At 40.6% G+C, this 22,262-nt stretch overlaps 3 protein-coding genes across 3 annotated transcripts; all 3 read right to left on the bottom strand.

The window, feature by feature from the left end:
• Positions 1-5,204: 5,204 nt before the first annotated feature.
• LOC132792170 (uncharacterized) lies at positions 5,205-5,850 on the bottom strand. The gene is made up of 2 exons (XM_060801421.1): positions 5,810-5,850; positions 5,205-5,739 (listed from the first exon to the last, which is right to left on the bottom strand). The coding sequence occupies exon 2, from the start codon at positions 5,699-5,701 to the stop codon at positions 5,345-5,347; it is 357 nt and encodes a 118-aa protein (XP_060657404.1). The 5' UTR covers positions 5,702-5,739; positions 5,810-5,850; the 3' UTR covers positions 5,205-5,344.
• A 4,318-nt stretch (positions 5,851-10,168) lies between these two features.
• On the bottom strand, positions 10,169-14,865 carry LOC132788988 (uncharacterized). The gene is made up of 4 exons (XM_060796704.1): positions 14,727-14,865; positions 14,390-14,632; positions 12,964-13,368; positions 10,169-11,654 (listed from the first exon to the last, which is right to left on the bottom strand). The coding sequence occupies exons 2-4, from the start codon at positions 14,426-14,428 to the stop codon at positions 10,452-10,454; spliced, it is 1,647 nt and encodes a 548-aa protein (XP_060652687.1). The 5' UTR covers positions 14,429-14,632; positions 14,727-14,865; the 3' UTR covers positions 10,169-10,451.
• An 843-nt stretch (positions 14,866-15,708) lies between these two features.
• Positions 15,709-22,080, bottom strand: LOC132788987 (probable histone-lysine N-methyltransferase CG1716). Its single transcript, XM_060796702.1, has 5 exons — positions 21,983-22,080; positions 17,345-21,930; positions 16,345-17,261; positions 16,136-16,280; positions 15,709-16,072 (listed from the first exon to the last, which is right to left on the bottom strand). The coding sequence occupies exons 2-5, from the start codon at positions 21,884-21,886 to the stop codon at positions 15,911-15,913; spliced, it is 5,766 nt and encodes a 1,921-aa protein (XP_060652685.1). The 5' UTR covers positions 21,887-21,930; positions 21,983-22,080; the 3' UTR covers positions 15,709-15,910.
• Between the last annotated feature and the right edge of the window lie 182 nt (positions 22,081-22,262).

Here is a 22,262-nt window from a genome sequence, read left to right as displayed (position 1 = left end):
AGCAGAAAACACACAGAGCACACAAGCCGAACGAATCCGAATCTGAATCTGAATCCGAATGTGCGGGTTCGCTTTGCTCGACATCGATGAAGAGACCAGCGCATGACTGAAAGTTGAATGCTGATGGTGAAGCTGATGCCGATGCTGATGCTGATGCTGAAAGCATCATCATTATGATGCCACAGGAGACGAGGTTGGTTGAGGGAAGGTATCAAATATAACATATATATATATATATAGTATAGTTGCATGTTATGTAGGTAGGAGAGGAGCGACCCTTCGCCTCCCTAGAGCGTCTAAGCCAGTTAAGAGCTGGCAAACTGGCTGCTCAAGTGGCCATCATCGTCTGGGTTGCCTATGGAATTGAAGCAATGCCAAGTCGTGTTCACAACACACAGAGGAATTGCTTGTTGCTGTCGTTGTTGTTGTTGTTGCTGCTGTAGTTACTTTACTCAAAACCCAAGAGGCTTATGCTGGGCCCGACAACCCAAATACTTGAGTGAGGCAGCTGTCGATGTCGATGTCGATGTTGGTGTCGAAGGTATAGAGAGATTCTCTGAGACAGTCTCAGACTCGTTTCAGCTGGAAGCAGAGACAGAGACAGGCCAGAAACTGTGCTGTATGTATCTGAGAGCATCGTCAATCGCATCTATATCTACTATACGCTTCAAGTAGTTCGTATAGTCGTCTTTGCCCACGATAACCTCAATGCCATCGCTCTGTCTTTGGTTGCGGGGTAAATCGATTTGAGTTTCGGGTCGGGTTCGGGTTGAGGTTCGTTTTTCGGATTCTCTGATTCACAGTCGTAGTCGTAGTCGCAATCGGGTTTTACTGTTTTTGGCTCTATGCGAGAGCAATCCATTCATTTTTGGTATACAATGGCATCGATTATGGCATGCTGATATTATTCGTAGTATTTGATTTTTCTTTTTCGGGGCCAGGGGTCGCTCGGTTCGCAGCGTGACGAGATTTATGTTTATGGATGGATGGCCTTTGAAAGAATCAATTTGCTATAGACAGTCGAATACACACACTCACACACACACAATTGAAATGAACTAAATATAGAGAATAAATACTTTAGACAAGTATCTATTGAACAAGTAAATCAGATAAGAACTTGAAATCGCTCGAAACGAGTTCACAATTTGTTTTTTTGAGTGATTAATTAACAATTGGCATTTTTATTATGTCATAGTTCTTTACGATCACTTGCCCCCCCCAAAAAGAATTATATCTTTGAAATTATTAAATAAATGTTATTAATATAAAAGAAAATAGAAATGCAAAATATTTATGATCATTCTTTATTAGATTCATATATTTTAAAATTAACAATGTATTCTTAAAATAATTAAAATAAAATAAAATAAAATATATGTAAAATATATTGATATACCAAATATAATATATTTTCGGTATATTACAACTATTTTATATTTCAATAATTACTATTTTAGTATTATTTTAGATACATTCCCGCAAGTCGACTAAAATAGAAAAACAGAAGCAAATTTTAAGCTAGAGTCGCGAAGATAGATATAATAATAACAGTAAAGACTTATGATTCTTTATAATTCCTTAAAATATGGTTGCGATCAGATAAAAAAATGTAGAATTTATTTATGAATTTCTTTTGTATGAGAAAAAACTTCTACTTACTGCGGGTTATAGTAGCTTTGGCTGTCAATTGGTATATTGTGTACTTTATGGTATACGGTATAAAAAATACTGAAACATTCCAAAGACTACAGTATCACATTGAAGTACTATATCAATATACCAAATACAGTTTTTGTTATTTTTTTGGTATATTGATTTGATATATTTTAAGAATAATACCGACCTATTTAGCTTTTATTCAAAATGGGTGGCGAGTATCGCACAGTCGAGCACACTCGACTGGAGCTTTCATAGTTGTTTTTGTATAAATATTTTGTACTCTATGGTATACGGTATAAAAAAATACTGCAACATTCCAAAGACTTATAGTATCATATTGAACTACAATATACCAAATACAGCGTTTGATATATTATGATATCTTTTCGGTATATTGATTTGATATATTTTAAGAATAATACCGACCTATTCTGCTTTTATTCAAAATGGGTAGCGAGTGTCTCACAGTTGAGCACACTCGACTGGAGCTTTCGTAGTTGTTTTTGTATAAATACGTTAGTTGCTGTTGATTTACAAGATAGTAACTATAGTTTTTGTCCGTAAATAACGTACTTTATGTATAATGAATATTGCGTTCTCCTAAATAAATAAAATATGTCATTGTTCTGTGAGATCACTTGCCCCAAAAAAATTGCAGTGTACCTTTCTTACACAAAAGATTGGTATGTAGCTTACTATACGAGTTGATCATTTAGCTGTTTGTCCGTTGCTATAGCTTCACATTAAAAGTTGGGCTTCCACTCGGAAACACACACATACAGTGGCTGCTATATATATATGCTCACTCAGGTAGCTCGAGTTACATAAATACTTGTCTGTACTTCAAGTCCTTCAAGTCCTTTTCATTTTTTTTGGCACTCGGGGTTTTTTATTTCAGAACTCTGAAATGTGCTGAGGCTTCCGTTTTATGTGGATATGTGTGTGTGTGTTTGTGTGTGTGTGTGTGTCTGTGTGTGTGTGTCTGTGTGTGTGTGTATGTGTGTGCGTGCTTGGAACAGTAACCTGAGTCGTGGCAAACTCAAGAGACCAAACTTGAATGTTGTCGCCGCTTTGGTGTGCACTGATGTTGCTTCTTCAACTCGGCTCCGTTTTCCAGTTTCGTTTAGTTTTGGTTCTGTTCGAGTTCCCTCCCGAGTTGTTCCTGCAGTTCCTTTGGGTTCCTTTTCTCCATTAGGCTTAAGCCCTAAAACACTCGTAGGTATTCTATAACCACCGACGTAGACGTCGACAACGACGAATATAGTTGAGGTCGTCAGTCGGATGTCGAACGTTGGGCTTTTGTGCGACGTCTGACGTCGGTCGGAAATCCTTGAAATGAAAGTCCTGCCACCTAGCAACAGCAACGGGAGCAAGAGGGAAGTAAGGGGAATGGTTGATGGTGGCAAAAGCGTAAAACGAAACTTTGCCTCAACGCTGAAGCTGACGCTGACGATGTCTGTGCAATGCTCCCAGCTATATGGACGTTGTGTAATCGTAGCTCCATCTAAATGTGTACTAGGTGACTGAACGACTGTGTCCAAGTGTGTGTGTGTGTGTGTGTGTGTGTGTGTGTGTGGCAAGGTCCCTCGCTGGGATGCTGCTGCTGCTATTCCCGCTTATACCCGCACCGCTTGCCTGCCGGGTGATTCTGGCCATCTGAAATTGATGTAGCACCTACAGCGCTCAGCTCCACGCACGTTCAATAGGAAGCTGCCCAGCTTGCAGCTCCCAGCTCGCAGCGCTCTCAGCTTCCAGTGCTTCGACTCGCGTTCGCCCTTCGATTCGACTTTCTCCACCCTGCTCCACACATCTCTCGCTCACATTTGTTTCTCCTTTTGCCTCATCATTGCTGCAGGTCATTTCATCTCTTCTCCCAACTTCTAGGACATCAGGACGAACGCGTAAAGTTTTACAGGGCGAACGTAAAGTTTAAGCGCTGATTGTACGCTATGTTTTTGGGGAGCGGGGACAGTCAGCTGAGGATTATATAAGCTGAGCATATACACTGCACTACACCTTCATATACCGCGTATCCTTGTATCAACTCATATGTGCCACACATGGTCACGTGACATGGCAGTTATAATCCGCTTTTGGCTATATCTAACGGCTAATGACAGTTCTCTTTGATTATTTCCTTTACTTGTTTTGTGTTTTTAACTCTTCATTTGGTTTCTAACTCTAACACAATATGCATGGAAGCTTTTATCCACAACTGGGGTGGAGAGAGATATTAATACGGTGTAAGGTGTGGCAATTCTATTAAAAGACATTTCAAGGGTAACTAGGATTGAGTTGGCCATAATTATCTGATTTAAGTGTGTATATAAATGGCCAGCATTGGAGTACAAGCTTTAATTATGGTAAGAAAATGTTCATTAGACACATGTGCAACAGAGCATGTCCATTAATATTGGAAATATATTTTTAGAACCGTTAACCCTCAGATACTCAATAAATGAAGCGTGAAAATAATGAGAAATTATTTTGCATTCAGCTTGATCTTCGGGGATGCGCAGTTTGCTAAATTAATGCTGTGGAAAAAAGGGATAACTTGTAGTCTCTTTGTAGACTATATTATATGGTATATGAAGATGGATATAGTATCTTTTATATTTATCTGTTTTCATTAAAGGATTTTCAACACTTTTCCTTCACGAAAAACTAATGTGTAACATAAAAGTTTCTTTCCAATTTCAATTTAAATTTGTAGTCAGTAATGTTTGAACCAAGATTTTTTTATCACGATTATCTCAATAAGGTTTTGCTCAATGTACATTTATTCTGTTCAGAATAAACTATATAACATACAATGTTATTCCTAAGATTTTGAATTATAATATAAAAACAGAAATGTATTTCAGATGTAAACATAAAATAAATGATTAACAATTATAAAGTAATGGAACAGTAATAAACAACTTAAAAAGCTACAGTCGAGTGTGCTCGACTGTGAGATACCCGCTTCCGTTTTGAATAAAAGCAAAATATTGCGGTAATAATCTCAAAATATTAAAAAAAAAACAAAAATATGTATGTATTCTCGATTGGTATTTGAACTCGAGCACCACCGATCGGGATTCGAACCCTTCTATATCATATAGTCGAGGGTGATCGACATCATTCTTAAAATATTATAAAATAATGTTCTCAAAAAATACCGTAATAATTCTAAGGCTATGTTTGGTGTATTATTATATTATTATATTTATAATATTGTAGAACAGAATACACTTGGCCCTCGCTTAACACGGGGTTACGTTCCTAGAAATCCTCGTGTTAAGCGAAATAGTGTTAAGCGAAACATGGATTCAATACAAAATAAGGGGTTACGTTCGCCAAATTCAAAATTGAAAGCAAAAAAAAATGGTTTTATTGTTCAAATTTGGTCTTTTTCTTATTAAAGTTTCATATATTTGTTCAAAATTAACCAAAAGTTATTATGCATATGCCTTTAATAAATACATAACATTCATATTTTCAAAATTAAAAGTTGGTATTAAATTAAAAAAGTTGCTTCATATAATTAATTAATAGTAAGATCATATGTTTATTTTGTGGCTCTTTATAAAAAAAAATATTTTGCAATCGTGTAGGAATGAGGTTTTTAGCGTGTTAAAAAGGGGATGGCAGCAAATTTGTAACCGTGTAAGGGGCTGTCCATATATTGTTCATCAAATGATTACTTTTGGGGGGAGGGGGTCAAAAAAGTGAGGGAGTCCACCTCATCGTCATCCTCGTCTTTAATTTCTGTGATTTCTATTTGCTCTTCAATGATAAGGCAATCATCATCATCATCATCCCCAACAGTGACCACTTCTGTCTCTGGGTTCGACTCCACCTTGGGCGCATGCACAAAACGCGTCCGTTCCACAAAACGCGTCGGTTCCGTCTCTTTAGACGTCGGCGTAATGCTGCCCAAAGGTTGCTCTCGCTGTTCGCATCGCAGATCCAAGGACATCAAGTGTATCGTTCCAAGTAGCGTGTGGATTAACTCGAACTGACCGTCGAGAACCAACCATAGTGTCTGGTATGCCATCTTAATTTCCCGATTCGAGAGCGTTATGTTGTAGGCAGCTTTAAAGTGATTGATTCACGACTGTAAAAAACGATTCCAATTTAAATTAAAGTTACGTTTACCCTTTACCGGTTCTTAAAAAAGTTAATCCGTACGGTTTTATCGAAAAACAAGTAAGAAAGCTACAGTCGAGTGTACTCGACTGTGAGATACCCGCTACCCATTTTGAATAAAAGAAACATATTTTGCGGTATTTTCTCAAAATATACCAAATATACTGCGAAAATACTAAAAAAATACCAAATGGTATATTTGGTTTATCGACATAGTACCGCATTCAAAATATACCATAGACGGCACAATATACCAGATTGTCAGCCAAAGCAACTAAGACCCTAGTAAGTAGGCGTTTTTGCCCAAACAAAAGTATTTCTTTAATAACTTCGACAATTTTTATCTGATCGCAACCAAATTTTCAGGAATCATAACTACTATAGTAAATATTGTATATACCAAAATTCGGAACTCTAGCTTTAAAATTACGCTTGTTATTCGATTTTTTTGATTTGCGGGGGCGGAAGTGGGCGTGGCAAAAATTTGAAACAAACTTGATCTGCGTGCAAACATAACAAATGCTGTCGAAAAAAAATTATAGCTCTATCTCTTATAGTCTCTGAGATCCAGTGTTTCATACGGACAGACGGACAGACGGACAGACACACAGACGGACAGACGGACATGGCTAGATCGTCTCGGCTGTTGACGCTGATCAAGAATATATATACTTTATAGGGTCGGAGATGCCTCCTTCTACCTGTTACATACATTTCCTGCCGGCACAAAGTTATAATACCCTTCTACCCTATGGGTAGCGGGTATAAAAACTTTTGATTGCTTGTGTTAGACTTTGCTAAGGTACTATTTTTACTAGCAACTTGTTCCGTTAGACTTTGACAGTTATTTCTATGATTGTTTAATTACTCTTTTTCTAGCAACGCTTTTGAACGAGAAATCTGATCAATGCGAAAGAGATGATCCTTATATTAGAGTGGTAATGAGAAGAAAGAGTAACTAACATAAGAAAGCTACAGTCGAGTGTACTCGACTGTGAGATACCCGCTACCCATTTTGAATAAAAGAAATATATTTTGCGGTATTTTCTCAAAATATACCAAATATACTGCAAAAATACTAAAAATATACCGAATGGTATATTTGGTATATCGAAATAGTACCGTATTCAAAATATACCATAGACGGCACAATATACCAGATTGTCAGCCAAAGCAACTAAGACCCCTAGTAAGTAGGCGTTTTTGCCCATACAAAAGTATTTCTTTAATAACTTCGACAATTTTTATCTGATCGCAACCAAACCAGAAACCATAAAAACTATAGTTATTATTATATATACCAAAATTCGTAACTCTAGCTTTAAAATTACGCTTGTTATTCGATTTTTTTGATTTGCGGGGGCGGAAGTGGGCGTGGCGAAAATTTGAAACAAACTTGATCTGCGTGCAAACATAAAAAATGCTGTCGAAAAAAATTTATAGCTCTATCTCTTATAGTCTCTGAGATCCAGTGTTTCAAACTGACAGACACACAGACGGACAGACGGACATGGCTATATCGTCTCGGCTGTTGACGCTGATCAAGAATATATATACTTTATAGTGTCGGAGATGCCTCCTTCTACCTGTTACATACATTTCCTGCCGGCACAAAGTTATAATACCCTTCTACCCAATGGGTAGCGGGTATAAAAATTTGTTAACAACTGCTTCAATTAGACTTTGACATAGATACGAGATTCTATAAAGTAGAACTAATTATCGTAATAGGTTTTTTAAGATAAAACAAATTAATTTTTAAACAAAACAAAAAATTTATAAATTTAATTTAATAGCATGGTTTTTTCCATAATAAATCGTATACCTGCATGTTCCTTAGTATAAGCTAAGGCATCAGCTAAAACTAACAGAGAGTAGTGAGAATATTAGAACCTTCGTGTCGCTCCTACGCACACAAGCAAGAGTGCCAATCACTGATAAATGCATACATTTATGACAGCGTCGTTTGATACTTCAATTTGTTGGCATTGTTTCGCTGTTTCTTATTTTTCGTCGCATATCCGGTTGAATTGTGAAAAATTTCGTCGATATAAGCGGTTTGTCGCTAAAAGCGGAGACGTACTAAGCGGAGGACCTTTCATATATGTAAGTTTGTATGGGGACCAACCAAACCATCGTCTTTTCGTCGCAATAACCGGACGGACATTATAAGCGGAGTCGTTATAACCGGATTCTAATGTATGTATATAAGTATACCGGAATGTATATTTGGTATATTGGTAAAACAAGTAAAATATAGTCTCTGAGATCAAGAATATATATGTGCATATAATCACTTATATATGTATATACATACATATATGGATTTATGGGGTCAGAGATGCCTCCTTCTACATGCAAAGCTGTAACCTACTACCCCTACAATGACCCAGAAAGTTAAGTTTGCGGCGTCGCAGCTCCTCGAATTTGGAATTTGGTTGCTTGCTGTTGTGCCGTGTTGCCTCATAGAACTCTAAATGAAATAGAACTCGCGATTGGACACAATGCTTTTGATCTGCTCCCAGCTGCAGTTTAAATTCTTCGCAATCTTGCTGTACATGGGCACAATATCGTATTGCCTGATGGCGTCCACACGCTCCTCTAGCGTGAGCACATTACGTATACGCAGTGAGCTACTTCCACTGCCGCCATATTGGCTGCCGTCATCCTGAAAGAATATAAAAAAAAACATATTAATCTACAAAAATGAAATATTAGAAAATTTAATACAAATTGCACTTTACGATCATCAAATGAACACATTAAAATATTTTGATTAGTTGCTTTTGTAATGGAACTTTATTTACTTTTCCTTGCATAAATAAATGGTGTATAAATATTTGTTACCCTATTGGTTATCTACAAGTTGACTTCTCAAAGATAATATTAATTATTTGAAAAGCTTATTTAAAGTAATCATTTTATTTTGGAGTTTTGGTAATTGGTAATGCAATTATTTTTTTAATTTCTTATGGTCCATAAGGCCAACGCGCTAAATTTAGATAAATACATATAAAAAAAAGCTAGTTTTCTGTACATTAAATACAAAACCTCAACAAACAATTACGAATTGATGACATTTTTGAGCCAACAAATTATTTACAAGCTGACCATGAAGACAACATTTTTAAAAGAAAAACGTATAATAGATTTAAGGAACTAAAAATAATAAAAAAATATATAAATTAGATTGAATCGTTAATTTTTTAATAATAGTTTTGAATATATTTTTTCTATACTGAAATCACTTTTCTGCATCTTACTTTCTACTACTTTAATTTGCAAAAATTTCAAATTATTTGTCTAAGTTTGAATTTGCATTTCAAATTTAAGATAAATGTCACATAATAGTTCCAGTATTAGGGGAATTTGATCAGATGAGATAAATAAATTAGCAAGTTCTTCTTTAAATATCAAATCCGTACTCATAAACTATGCAACTACAACTAAATTAATCGATATGATAGATTTACGAGTTCATATCAAAATTGTAGTATGCGTGATTTAGCACCGAAACAGAAACTGGTTCCGGAATGTGTTACATTTTATGCATCGAACAGTACATATGTAGTTAATGGCTCTAGCGCTCTGTGTTCCAGTTAGACCAGATCAGATAATCGAAATAACTCTGCAAAGCTCCCTTTTTTTTTTCGACAGTATCGCGACAAGTTGATGAACTGATTTACTTACGTCAGACATTGGCAGGCTTATTTCCAGGTGCTCGCACATACCCCACAATCAAAAGGAATAGAAGCGTGAAAATAATGAGAAATTATTTTGTATTCAGCTTGATCATCGGGGATGCGTAGTTTGCTAAATTAATGATGTGGAAAAAAGGAATAACTTTAAATCTCTTTGTAGACAATACTATATGGTATATGGAGATGGATACTGTATCTTTTATATTTATCTGTTTTCAAAACTTTTCTTTCACGAAAAGCTAATGTGTAGCATTAAAGTTTCTTTCCAATTTAAATTTAAATTTGGAGTCAGTAATATTTTAACCAATATTTTTTATCACGAGTATCTCAATAAGGTTTTACTAATCTAATTTAAAACAAAATTGATCTGCGTGGAAAAGTTCGAAGTGCTGTCGAAAAAAAATTAAAGCTTTATCTTTTATACTCTCTGAGATGTAGGTGTCAATGAACCCATAGACGGACAGAAATGGCTATATGGCTCGTCTGTTGACGTTGATCAACAATATAGTATATATTTATGGGGTCGGAGATGGCTTCATCCTCTTCATGGCCACATTTCCTGCAGGCATAAAGTTATAATTCCCTTCTACTTTAAGGGTTGCGGGTATAAAAAAGCATATACACAATTCATAGTTGTTGCAGCTAAAGTATTTCACCGAAACTTGTAATACACATAAGATAAACAAAACATTTTTATTCACATTTATATTCTATAGTTATATTCAGTTAGTCCTCTCCAAGTTTATAACAACATCTATCTAATTAAAGGATATGTTTCCTTCATGCCAGATTTACATCGAGCAACCCTTGCAACTTCGTATATACATATATTGATTGATTGATATTGATGCTATATGTACACTGTTTGTGCTTATCGATCCAGTCCAGACTATGCTGCTGGCCAATAGCTGAATTAATTTTTGGCGTATATTGTTAGCTTTGTTCCCTGCTCTCGCATTAGTTGGCTGCATTGCCATTCTCCGCTGACCTGGCGCTGCTTTCAAAGATCTTCTCCAGCTGTGTGAGCAACCCAATGGCACGATAATTCTCCTCAAGCAAAGCGAAATCCTCGATTGGCTTCAGCAGACGTAGTGCATCCGCATAGCTCTGCACATATCGCGGCAACTCTGCATCGTTACTAGCCTCTGAAAAGTGTCCCGGACTCTGTTCTCTCTGTTGTGCTCTCGCATTGAGTGATTCAATCTTTTTGATTTTGAGTGGCGATGCGGGCGGTTCTGTTGTGGTCAACTCACGTTTGCGTTCTCTGTGCTTATGTACTTCAGTTGACTCCGCTATCGTCTCCTCCTCCTCTTCGTCATCCTCGTCTTTAATCTCTATGAGTTCTGTGGGCACTTCAATGGCAACGCAATCATCATCATCATCGACAACAGTGACAGCTTCTGTCTCTGGCTTCGACTCCACCATCGGCAGATGCACAAAACGCGCTGGTTCCGTCTCCTTGGGCGTCAGCGTAATGCTGCCCAAGGGTTGCTCTCGCTGCTCGTGTCGTCCACAGTAGCTGACAATGTCACGCAGATCCAAGGACAACGGCACACGACGTCCGGTTAAAGGGACGCCCTGGGAAAAGCTAAAGTTGTAGTGGCTCTTGAAATGATTGAACCAGGTGCGATCCGGAAAGAAGTTCTCGATCTTGAGTATGTCACGCAAATTGATGGCCACCTCACGCAAATGATCCACATCGAGTCGTCCCTTGTTCTTGTGATGGAATTGCGAGCGTGAAATGTATTCGTACAGCGCCTTCTCCAAGAACGTAATCTTGCGCTTGCGTCGCAGCTGCACCTCATCCAATGTGGCCTGATTCTGACTGGAGGCAGCCACCAGCGTCTTGGTGCGATACAAAGAGCGTATATCGACGGGTTTGCGTGGCGACAACAGCGTCGTTGCCCGTGTCGTCGCATTCGCTGGCTTGACTAGCCCGGCACTCGGACTTGTTGCCGCTGTTGGTGTTGTGGCAGCTGTCTGCTGCGGTTGCTGTTGCCTCGCTGCCTGTGAACTTGCCTCCGATGTGGCCGATGTGTTGCGACCACAGTAGGACATTATGTCACGCAGATCCAACGAACGTGGCGGCTTGCGTGTCATCATAATCTGGCGATTCGACAGCGTTATGTTGTAGGCAGCTTTAAAGTGATTGATCCACGACTGTAAAAAACAATTTCAATTTCAATTAAAGTTCAAATAAGGAAAAAAGCTGCCTTTTACCGGTTCTTGAAAAAAGTTAATCAATGCGGTATTATAAAAAATACTGAAATATACTGCATATTTAGTATATTGCCAAAACAAGTAAAGTTCAAATAAGTAAGAAAGCTATATCTACCGTTTACACATTATCAGTAAAATTTAAACTGGGGTATTTTCAAAATAAATATAAATAAATATATCGACAAAATACTGAAATGTACCGATATGCATATTTCATGGAATGGAATATTGATAAACAAAATTATATCTCTATCTCTTATTGTCTCTGAGATTTAAACGTTAACAGGGGGTTATTATCATTAAAATATACCGACATAATACTAAAATATACCGAAATGTATATTTGGTATATTGGTAAAACAAGTAAAATTCAAATAAGTAAGAAAGCTGTATCTACCCTTTACCCATTATCAGTAAAAGCTAAACAGTGGGGTATTTTCATTTAACTACATCAAATAAATATATCGACAAAATACTGAAATGTACCGAGATGTACATATATTTCATCGAATGGAGTATTGATAAACAAAATTATATCTCTATCTCTTATTGTCTCTGAGATTTAAACGTTAACAGGGGGTTATTATCATATAAATATACCGACAGAATACTAAAATATACCGAAATGTATATTTGGTATATTGGTAAAACAAGTAAAATTCAAATAAGTAAGAAAGCTACATCTACCTTTTAACCCATTCTTAATAAAAGCTAAGGAGTGCAGTATTATTCAAATTGAATTGTACAAAATGAATATACCAACAAAATATACCGCAATGATATACCGACAAAATACTGAAAAATGCCGAAATGCCGAGATTCTATAAAGTAGAACTAATTAGCATATTCCATATCTTTGTATAAAATTCTATTATAGTAATATGTATATAAATATACCGAAATGTATATTTGGTAGATTGGTAAAACAAGTAAAATTCAAATAGGTAAGAAAGCTACATCTAAGGAGTGCAATATACCGACAAAATAGACCGAAATGATATACCGACAAAATACTGAAATATGCCGAAATGTATAATTGGTATATTGACATGGCTCTTATAGTTTCTGAGATTTACGTGTTCGGACAAACAATCGGATATAAGCTGATCAAGAATATATATGTACATATAGTCACATATATATATATACACACATACATATATGGATTTATGGGGTCAGAGATGCCTCCTTCTATAACCTTCTACCCTTCAGGCAACAGGTATAAAAATTCAGCTTTTTAATGTCTCACCTTGTTGGGCGTAAAGTTGTCAATGCCCATGAGGGATTGAAACTCCAGCGCCTTGGTGCGTATCAGCTCCTCATTGATATCGGAATGCAAATAATACTGCGCACGCTGTATATATTCGTACAAGCAATGACCCAGAAAGTTAAGTTTGCGGCGTCGCAGCTCCTCGAATTTGGAATTTGGTTGCTTGCTGTTGTGCCGTGTTGCCTCGTAGAACTCTAAAATGGGTTCGCGATTAGACACAATGCTTTTGATCTGCTCCCAGCTGCAGTTGAAATTCTTCGCAATCTTGCTGTACATGGGCACAATGTCGTATTGCCTGATGGCTTCCACACGCTCCTCTAGCGTGAGCACATTACGTATACGCAGTGAGCTACTTCCACTGCCGCCATATTGGCTGCCGTCATCCTGAAAAAATACATATTAATATACAAAAATGGAATATTAGAAAATTTAATACAAATTGCACTTTACGGTCATCAAATGAACACATTAAAATATTTTGATTAGTTGCTTTTGTAATGGAATTTTATTTACTTTTCCTTGCATAAATAAATGGTGTATAAATATTTCTTACCCTATTGGTTATTTACAAGTTGACTTCTCAAAGAGTTTTATGAATATTTATTATTTGAGAAGCTTATTTAAAGTAATCATTTTATTTTGGAATTTCGGTAATTGGTAATGCAATTATTTTTTTAATTTTTTATGCTCCATAAGGTCAATGCGCTCAATTTAGATAAATACATATTAAAAAAAAAACTTGTTTTCTGTACATAAAATACAAAATCTCAACAAACTACCTAACGAATTGATGATATTTTTGAGCCAACAAATTATTTACGAGCTGACCATGAAGACAAAATTTTTAAAAGAAAAACGTATAACAGATTTTTTTAAGAACTAAAAATAATAAAAGATATATAAATAAGATGGAATTGTTAATTTTTTAATAATAGTTTTGAATATATTTTTTCAATACTGAAATCAATTTTTTGCATCTTACTTTCTACTACTTTAATTTGCAAAAATTTCAAATTATTTGTCTAAGTTTGAATTTTCATTTCAAATTTAAGATAAATGTCACATAATAGTTCCAGTATTAGGGGAATTTGATCAGATGAGATAAATAAATTAGCAAGTTCTTTTTTAAATATCAAATCCGTACTCATAAACATACTATGCAACTACAACTAAATTAATCGATATGATAGATTTACGAGTTCATATCAAAATTGTAGTATGCGTGATTTAGCACCGAAACAGAAACTGGTTCCGGAATGTGTTACATTTTATGCATCGCACAGTACATAGTTAATGGCTCTAGCGCTCTGTGTTCCAGTTAGACCAGATCAGAAAAACGAAATAACTCTGCAAAGCTCTCTTTTTTTGACAGTATCGCGACAAGTTGATGAACTGATTTACTTACGTCAGACATTGGCAGGCTTATTTCCAGGCGCTCGCACATACCCCACAATCAGCACAGCAAACAACAACAACAAGCAACGAGCGACACATCCAAAAAGCAATAGAGCACAACAACAGCTAACGGTCGCTCTCACTTTTGTTCTCTCTTTTTAAACGCGCCTCTCTCTCCGACACTCGCACGTTCTCTCACTCTTTTTTAACCGCTCTCCAGCGTGCGCTTTGCTGTTCGTTGATATGGCAATGCCTAAAGAAAAAAGTCGAACAAAATAATTGTATAAGTAATGCAATTGCATTGCAATGCAGATAATAAACTTAGATAAAGCTAACCGACATATTACCTTGTATTTTTGACAAATATGCAGCAGGTTTTTAGGCACACAAACACCTTAAAAGCGTCGACAACAAAAAATCGATCGTTGCGCACGGAACGTGTGGAGCGTTGCAGTCATTTGGTGAAACTAACTCGACCTCCCAATCTCTCTGAGACGGGTGGAAAATCAGGTTTGGCGAGTTGTTCAAACTTGTTTACTGAGCGCGAGAGTTTGCGCTCTCCGTTCGCGCTCTCTCATTCTCTTGCTTACGATCATATACCGTGCGTTTGCGTCTGTGTGTGTGTGTGTGTGCGCTGTTGCTATTTTTAGTGCTGTGGGAGAGCAAAGCGAATATCGTGAGAGCTGCACTACGTTCTCTGTGGGCGTGTGTCGTGGGGGGAAGGTACAAATTTACTTAAATGGGAAATGGATTTTAATTACTTTCAGACCCGCTAGATAATGTACATATAATGATACTGATTACATTTGATTAAGCACGTAAGTAGGTCAATAAGTTAGTCTATAGGGGTTTGACGGCGTCATTTAGCTGCTTTCACGTGCTAAAGAGGTTTAGTTAATTCGCATATGTATGAATGTATGTACACAGGTCTTTAATTGAGAAAAAAAGATCTCGAATAGTTTATATTTACACAATTTGTAAACAAATCTTGAAATATCTGGTATAGCTTCTACGTTTTCTATCGCACCATTCAAATTATACATCAAGAGAAGTTAAAAGTAGTTAAAATAGTTTTTAAAGTTTCACCCGAACTTTGTATTACTCAGAATTTTATGTGTTAAGAGTGAATTATGATATTTTCAGTACATACTGTTTTTAGATTTACTTTTTAAAATGTTTTGTTTGTATTTTTATCTTATTCAAGTCAATGAATATTACCATCTCTTATTTTTTTTCTCTTTTTTATAATTTCAGGATAATCCTTCATTAACAACTTCACTTACTATCGTAAGTACACATATTTTAATGAACACACTAAGATATATTAATTATAAGCAATTATTTGTTGTCTATTTTGATTATTTATTATGCGTGGTTATAACAAAAAGAGAGTACTTCACATTTTACCCTTCCTTAGGGTATAGATCTTAAAAATAACTTAAAAAAAATGATAAAGAAACGATTTTCAATATTTCGATATTTCGTTAATAGTACGTAGTTTCCCTTGAAGGAAATTAACTGGAAGTTGAGTTTAGTCCATTTTATCCGAAGGTTTCTTATAGATGGGTCCCTTCTTGCGCATGTATTGCTTGATAAAGTCATAGGACTTGTGCTTTACTGACTCGGTGCAAGCCAAAGGGTTGCTGGTCGCCTCACAATAGCGCGTCTCCTTGGTGGTAATGTGATGGCTCAGCTGTAGTTAAGTTAGATGGATGATTACTTAGATTTAGAAAACTGAAAACGTTGCATTACTTACCCGCTTTATGAGGAACTTGTAGTCCTCGTCGCTTGTGATGCGACCCAACTGGCAAGTCTCTTGGCGATAAGGACGCAAAAATTCGGCCACATGAGCGCTGATCTCAAAGTGGAATTTATCGCTGGCCTCGCGGGCAATGCTAGCGCTGAAAATGTAAAGTAAGTTTTTTAGAAGATGCGTTCTATATAATGAAAATTTGTGTAGCTTACGTCTTGCGCTTCTTGTCGCGTTCGCTTCGGTGCTTCTTTAGACCCTCCGGAATGGGTAGCTTGCGCTTAGAGCTGCCCATCGATTCAGTTTCGCTAGAACGTCCCGGCTCTTGCTCCGCCTCGGCTTCGGGCAGACAATCGCCATCGGTGGTGGCCTCCTCGTCCGATGAATAGAGATAGCGATGTATGGGCAACGCATCAGCAGGCTGATCCTCATCGTCGGCCTCTGTGGCACTGGTCTCGATACGCGTGCGACGATAGACTTCCTTGCGGCGTCGTATCTTCTCCTTGTTCTCCTTGTACTTGCGGGACTCCTGCTGATTGTAGAGACGATCCTCCTCACGTCGTGGACTTATAACACGCACTGAGACCAGACGATTGCGTCGCTTCTCGCGTCGTTCGCGTACCTTGATCTCCACCAAGTGATCCATGGCCGCTGCACTGAGTTGTGCTCCAAAATCAATGTCCACTTTGATCAGATGATCAGCGTTAGCTTCGTCGTCCGTTTCCGTTGCTGGCACCGGCTCCGGCTCATCCTCCACCAGCTTCTGCAGACGCTGCTCGGCGGTTGGTGGCTCCCACTGTGGCTCGCGATCACGCAAATGATAATAGTAGATGTCACCCTCTGGGGTACGTGCCCAGGTCCAAGAGAGCGGCAGCGGTTCGATGTTGGGTGGCAACTTGTACTCCACATCGGCGGGACTTTCGGGTGACAGTGGTTCAGTAATGTCGCCACAACGCAACGGAGCGGCTACCGGCTGATCATCGCTGTTGAACCACTCGTTGGTCTCGGTGTTCTGATAGAAGGGCAGCTGTTTAGGATCAGTGTTGAGATCGGCGCCAAAGTATTCGCAGCGTAGCTCGTGCTCACGGAAGTCCTCGCTTCCTACACGCTTCTCTGCTTCGTCCTGGGCGACCTATAAAAGGAATTCAAATAAATCATTGAACAATCTACTGAGTAAACAAAAGAACCTGATCACAAGAATGAAACCCAACGAACCTTGCGCTCGAATAGCGATCGACGCATTTCCTTGGTTATGGCGCGACGTGGATCAAACTCGGAGCGTCGACGACTTTCGGACTTGCCGCCGCCTCCGCCGTTGGCGCCCTCGGAGTTGGCAGTGCTGGTGATGGTGCAGATGGTATTGTTGCCGCTCATACGCGACGGCGGCTTCGACTTCTCGTAGCGACTGCTCGTGTCGCGCCTGAAGCGATCTTGACGATAACGATCACTGCTTAGCACCGACGCGGCGCTGTTGCTCTCCTCCAGTGCCGGTTTGTCTTGTTGCTGACGATCCGCTTCACGTTCGTGCTCCTTCATCTGCTCGATGCGCTCACGTTTCGGTATGCGAAAGATCTCCGGCAGTCCATTCCATTTTTGCAGCAGCGCCAAGATGCGTTCCATGTCCGGTTGGGCCGGCTCTCCAGACTGGTTGCTCCAGAGCTGCACGCTCTGATAGACGCGACTATCGTTCAACATGGTCTTGTTGGGTATGGGCAGCGATTCGAGGGCATCAAGCAGCGCCAAACGCAGCTGCTGATCGCTGCCGCTCTCACTAATCCACGCCTGTAGCAACCGCAAACCATGGTAGTCGAGGAAGAGACGGCGACAGGGCAACTCGCCGCGTGTGAGCACACCCAGCAATTGGAGGCGACTCTCTAGCAGCTTGGCGCGCACCATGCAACGCGAGAAACGCAATGTGTCCAGCTGATTCTTGAGGCCGCTGCGTGTGAGCAACGTGAGCTGCTCCAGCACATCCGGATCTTCAACGTGATCGTGTTTACCGCTTGCAGACTTCTCACCGCTGCTGCCGCCCGATGGACGGAGCCAACGTCCGGCTTTGTACTCGCGATCCTTGGCCTTGGGCTGCTCCTTGCGCTTCTTGCGAGCTGCTGCGGGCAACTTGGATTGTGCCTTGGTCTTCGCTCCTTTGCTGGGTTTGGTTTTGTTTTGTTCCTGCTCGAGGCGTGGCTCCTCGTTGAGTGACTCCTGTTCGCTTTCGCTATCCGTGTCCAGTTGCTCGCCCTCATCCGACTCGGGTTCGTTGCCAATCCAGCCGCGACAATTCGCCGACTCGCAATAGCAACGCTGAGCATCGCGTCCATAGCGTTGATATTGATAATCGAATGTAATCTCCTCACCTGGCAAAATGGTTTTCACACTGAAGAAACCGATGCGCAATTCGCCGTTGACTGTCCACTTTTGGGTCTCGGCATTCGGATCACAGCTATGATTAATGTAGCGCGAAATGTTGCCCTTGGATGTGGCATCGATGATGGCTTCGCCGCGCAACGCCATGAAGTAATAGTGACGATTGCGATCCTCGGAATACAAGTGCTGACGTCGCTCAAACTCCTCGCTGTCAATCACTTCGCCCACGTACTCCATGATGAACTCCCCGGGCGGTATTTGCAGCTCGGCGGTGATGCCGCAACCCTTCTTCTCGGTGCGAAAGACACGACAAGGCCAGCCCTGATGCTGCTGGAAGCGCTTGTTGGTGCAGCGATCCGCATTCGTGCACAGCGGACCGCACTCGATCATCAGCATGCGATTGATGCAGCCATCGCCACAAGGCAACTGTCCCAATCCCTCCTCATCGCCGGTGACAAAGCAATCGCATTGCATCTCCGCGTTCTCCTTGCTCACCTGGCGAGCACAGCGATAGTAATTGTCCCGGAGCGTTTGGAATGTGTTCAGACCCTCGTGGCGTAGAAACTGCTCGTTGATGGCCTCGATGTGCGCCAACTCCGACAGCTGCTGCTCCATGCTAATCGAAGGCGTGTGCGCGGTGCTCCCGCGTCCCTGCGACGATTTGCTGCTCTGCGGCTTCTGCTTGATGCGATGCGAACGTCGGACGCCCGATGACAAATCCTCTGTGCTGACAGCGGGCGAGGGTGTTGGTGTGGTGGCTGGCGTCTCTAGATTAGCCACGCGCGTGGCAAACTCATCTTCTTGCTGCTCTTCCTGCTTTTGTTGCTCCGGCTCTTCCGGTTGTTGTTGTTGTTGCTGCTGCTGTTGCTCATCCTCTACTCTGTAATCCCGTTCGAGCAGCTTGACGCCATCCTCAATGAACTTGGCTATGTCGCCTAGCAAAAAGGACTCCTCCGCCTCAGAGGTGGGCGTGGAAATGCGACGACTTGGCTCTGCCTTTGTAACCGTTATCTCTGTTGTTTCCTTCGCTGTCGCTGACTTGCGTGTCGGCTTCTTTTCCTTGGCTTTCTTGCCGCTCGACTCAGGGCGACGCTCGGGACTTGGCGACGCCTTGAAGGGATGCAGCGAATTGCGACGTTTATTGGTGGCCACTGAAGGGGTTTCCTTCTCCTGCTGCTGTTGTTGTTCCTCGCTGCTGATGGTGTTGCGTCGCGAAGCCTTCTTGCTCTGCGACTTCTTGCCACGCGATGTGGCTGCCGTTGGCGGTGTGGGTGAACTCTGCTTGATGGTCTCCTGCTTCTGCTTCTTGGCCGTCTGCTTGAGCTTCTTTTTAGTCTTCTCCTCCTGACGCATCTGTGCGTTGGCCTCGTCCAGCACCTTGAACAGCGCATCGCATTCCACAATCGGCAGCTTGGCAGGTGTGGAAGATTTCTCCCGTTTCGGACTAGGTCCTGGGCTGTCAGTTGGTTTCTTCTTGTCGGTGGTGCGACTTTCCATGACTTCGACTTTGCTGCTGCTACTTGGCTCTGTCCTCATTGGAGACGTCTCAATTGCAGTGTCTTCACTTGCAGGTGGCTCCTTCTTGGCCTGTTTGACTTCAGGCTCTTTTGTTGTTGCTTTCATTTTGATTTCTTTGTCTGTCACTTCAGTTGACAGTTTCATTTCAATTGCTGTGGCAGGCAACTCAGCTGAAACTTCAGTTTGCGCAGATTCTGAAGTGACTTTAATGTCATCTTTCTTTGGTTGTTCGGCAGCTTTTGGTTTGCTGGTCTCAGTCGTTGGCTTTTGTTCAGGATGCTCTAGGATTTCTTCTGAGATCTTGGTCCCCACTTCAATCGGGATTACTTTTTCTGCTGCTGATGGCTGTGTCTTCTTCTCCTGAGGCTGCTGCTTTTCTTCAACTTCTTCCTTAGGGCAATCTTTTGTTGTTTCGTTGATCACATCAGCAATCAACTTTACATCATCTTCTACAGTCTCCAACTTGGCAGCAACTATTAAGTCTTGTTTTGGTTCATCTATATTAAACGTAGTCTCCGGCTTTGTTTTATCTGTGGCCTTCTGATTTACATCATCTACAGTCTCCTGCTTTGCTTCATCTGCAGTCTCCTGCTTTGCTTCATCTACTTTCTCCAGTTTCACATCTTCTGTCTCCTGCTTTGCTTCATCTGCAGTCTCCATATCCTCATTAACTTTCTCCTTTTCTTCTTCCACAATCTCCTGTTTTGTTTCGTCTTCCGTCTCCATCCTTACATCTTCAACGCTCTTCACTTTAGCATCCTCTACTGTGTCCATATTTACATCCTCCTCACCCTGCGTCTCCTCTATCAGCTGTTCTGCTTGCTCCAACAGCAGCACTTCCTCCTCAATCTCGCAGACACTTGCCTGTTCGCTAAGCTCTTCAGTTATCAGTTCCAGCTCAGTGCCTGGCTGTTCCTCTTCTTCATCCTTGGCTAGCTGTTCCTCAACAGCCGCAATAAACTCTTGATCTGAGGGATTTGAATCGTTAGGTGTTGCCTCCACTTCCTCCTCCGCATTCTCGCCCTTGGGGAATATCAATTTGAAGCTGTGCTGCTCAGCTGGATTGTTGCTATCTTCTTGCTCCTCGCCAGTCGCTGAAGTTGCCGTTTCAATCTCCACAAAAATAATCTGCGAATCGGAATCTTCTTCATCGGACTGTAGCACAGTTATGATCTCTGTCTCCGCATCGTCGTTGGAGGCTTGAGACGGTTCCAAGGCATTGTCATCTTGCAATTCCAGATTTGCGGGCACATTCGATGTTACAACTCCCAGATCCGAGTCGGAAGATTCACCACTTAAACTGGTCACAATTTCCGCATTTATTTCCACTTGTGGACTGCTGCTGCTGCTGTTAGAAGTGTTGTCCATGGACAGCTGCTTGCGTGGACGACCACGTTTGCGTTGTGGCAAATCTTGCGACTTATCGCTGCTCACCTGCAACACAATCAAGCTGGGCGTTGGCTTAGGCTTCGTGAACAGCTCCAGGGCGGGCACAGAAGGCGTTGGCGTTAGTTGCGGTGCTGCTCGAGCGGCAATGAAGCGATTGATTGGCGAGCTGAGGCCTTGTGTGGATGTTGGAGTTGCCACATTCTGGCTGGTGGTTGGCGTATTGGAATCGATGCGTGCCTCGATTTGTATTTTGTGCGTTTTGCGGCTTTTGTTCAGCACATCGAGCACATCGAATTTGGCAATTTTCTTTCGTGTGCTGCGTCTGCATGATGTGTCTGCTGCCGTGGCAGCGGCATCCAATTCATCATTGCTTGGTGTCTCAGCTCCAGCTAATTGATTGCTGCTATTGTTTTTCGGTGGTCTTCCGAGTCGCTTGCGCGGCGCCTCCATTTTTTCAGCCCCATCGGCTATGAAATTCTCCATAACTCGCAAATTCGTAATTACACTACGTGCACTCGCAAGTTAATCTAAAAGTATAAATTATTTTAGTTTGCGCATTATTTGCAATTGAAAACTTACTTTTTCACTTTCGCACTAAACGTTTTTATGCAGTGTGCACATTTTTGGCATTTCTTTGCGGCAAGCTCAAGGTTCCGTATAATTGTTGGTTGTTTACAGTTGCTTCCCGGTGGCCATTTCGTAGTTTTCAAAAATGTACCAAAAAATACCGAAAGGCGTTACAGCTGCTGTCTCGTGTGCAATCAGCTGGCAGCGATGCCGCCTCACAACAAAACAAACCATCATATAGTTGTCTCTCTTGCACACACTGAGCGTGTATGTAAACAAAAACAAAGCTATA

This window comes from Drosophila nasuta, chromosome 3, assembly GCF_023558535.2.
Source record: "Drosophila nasuta strain 15112-1781.00 chromosome 3, ASM2355853v1, whole genome shotgun sequence".
Taxonomy (NCBI): Eukaryota; Metazoa; Arthropoda; class Insecta; order Diptera; family Drosophilidae; genus Drosophila; species Drosophila nasuta.
Note: the sequence above shows the minus strand (reverse complement) of the source record. Positions and strands in the feature narration are given on the sequence as shown.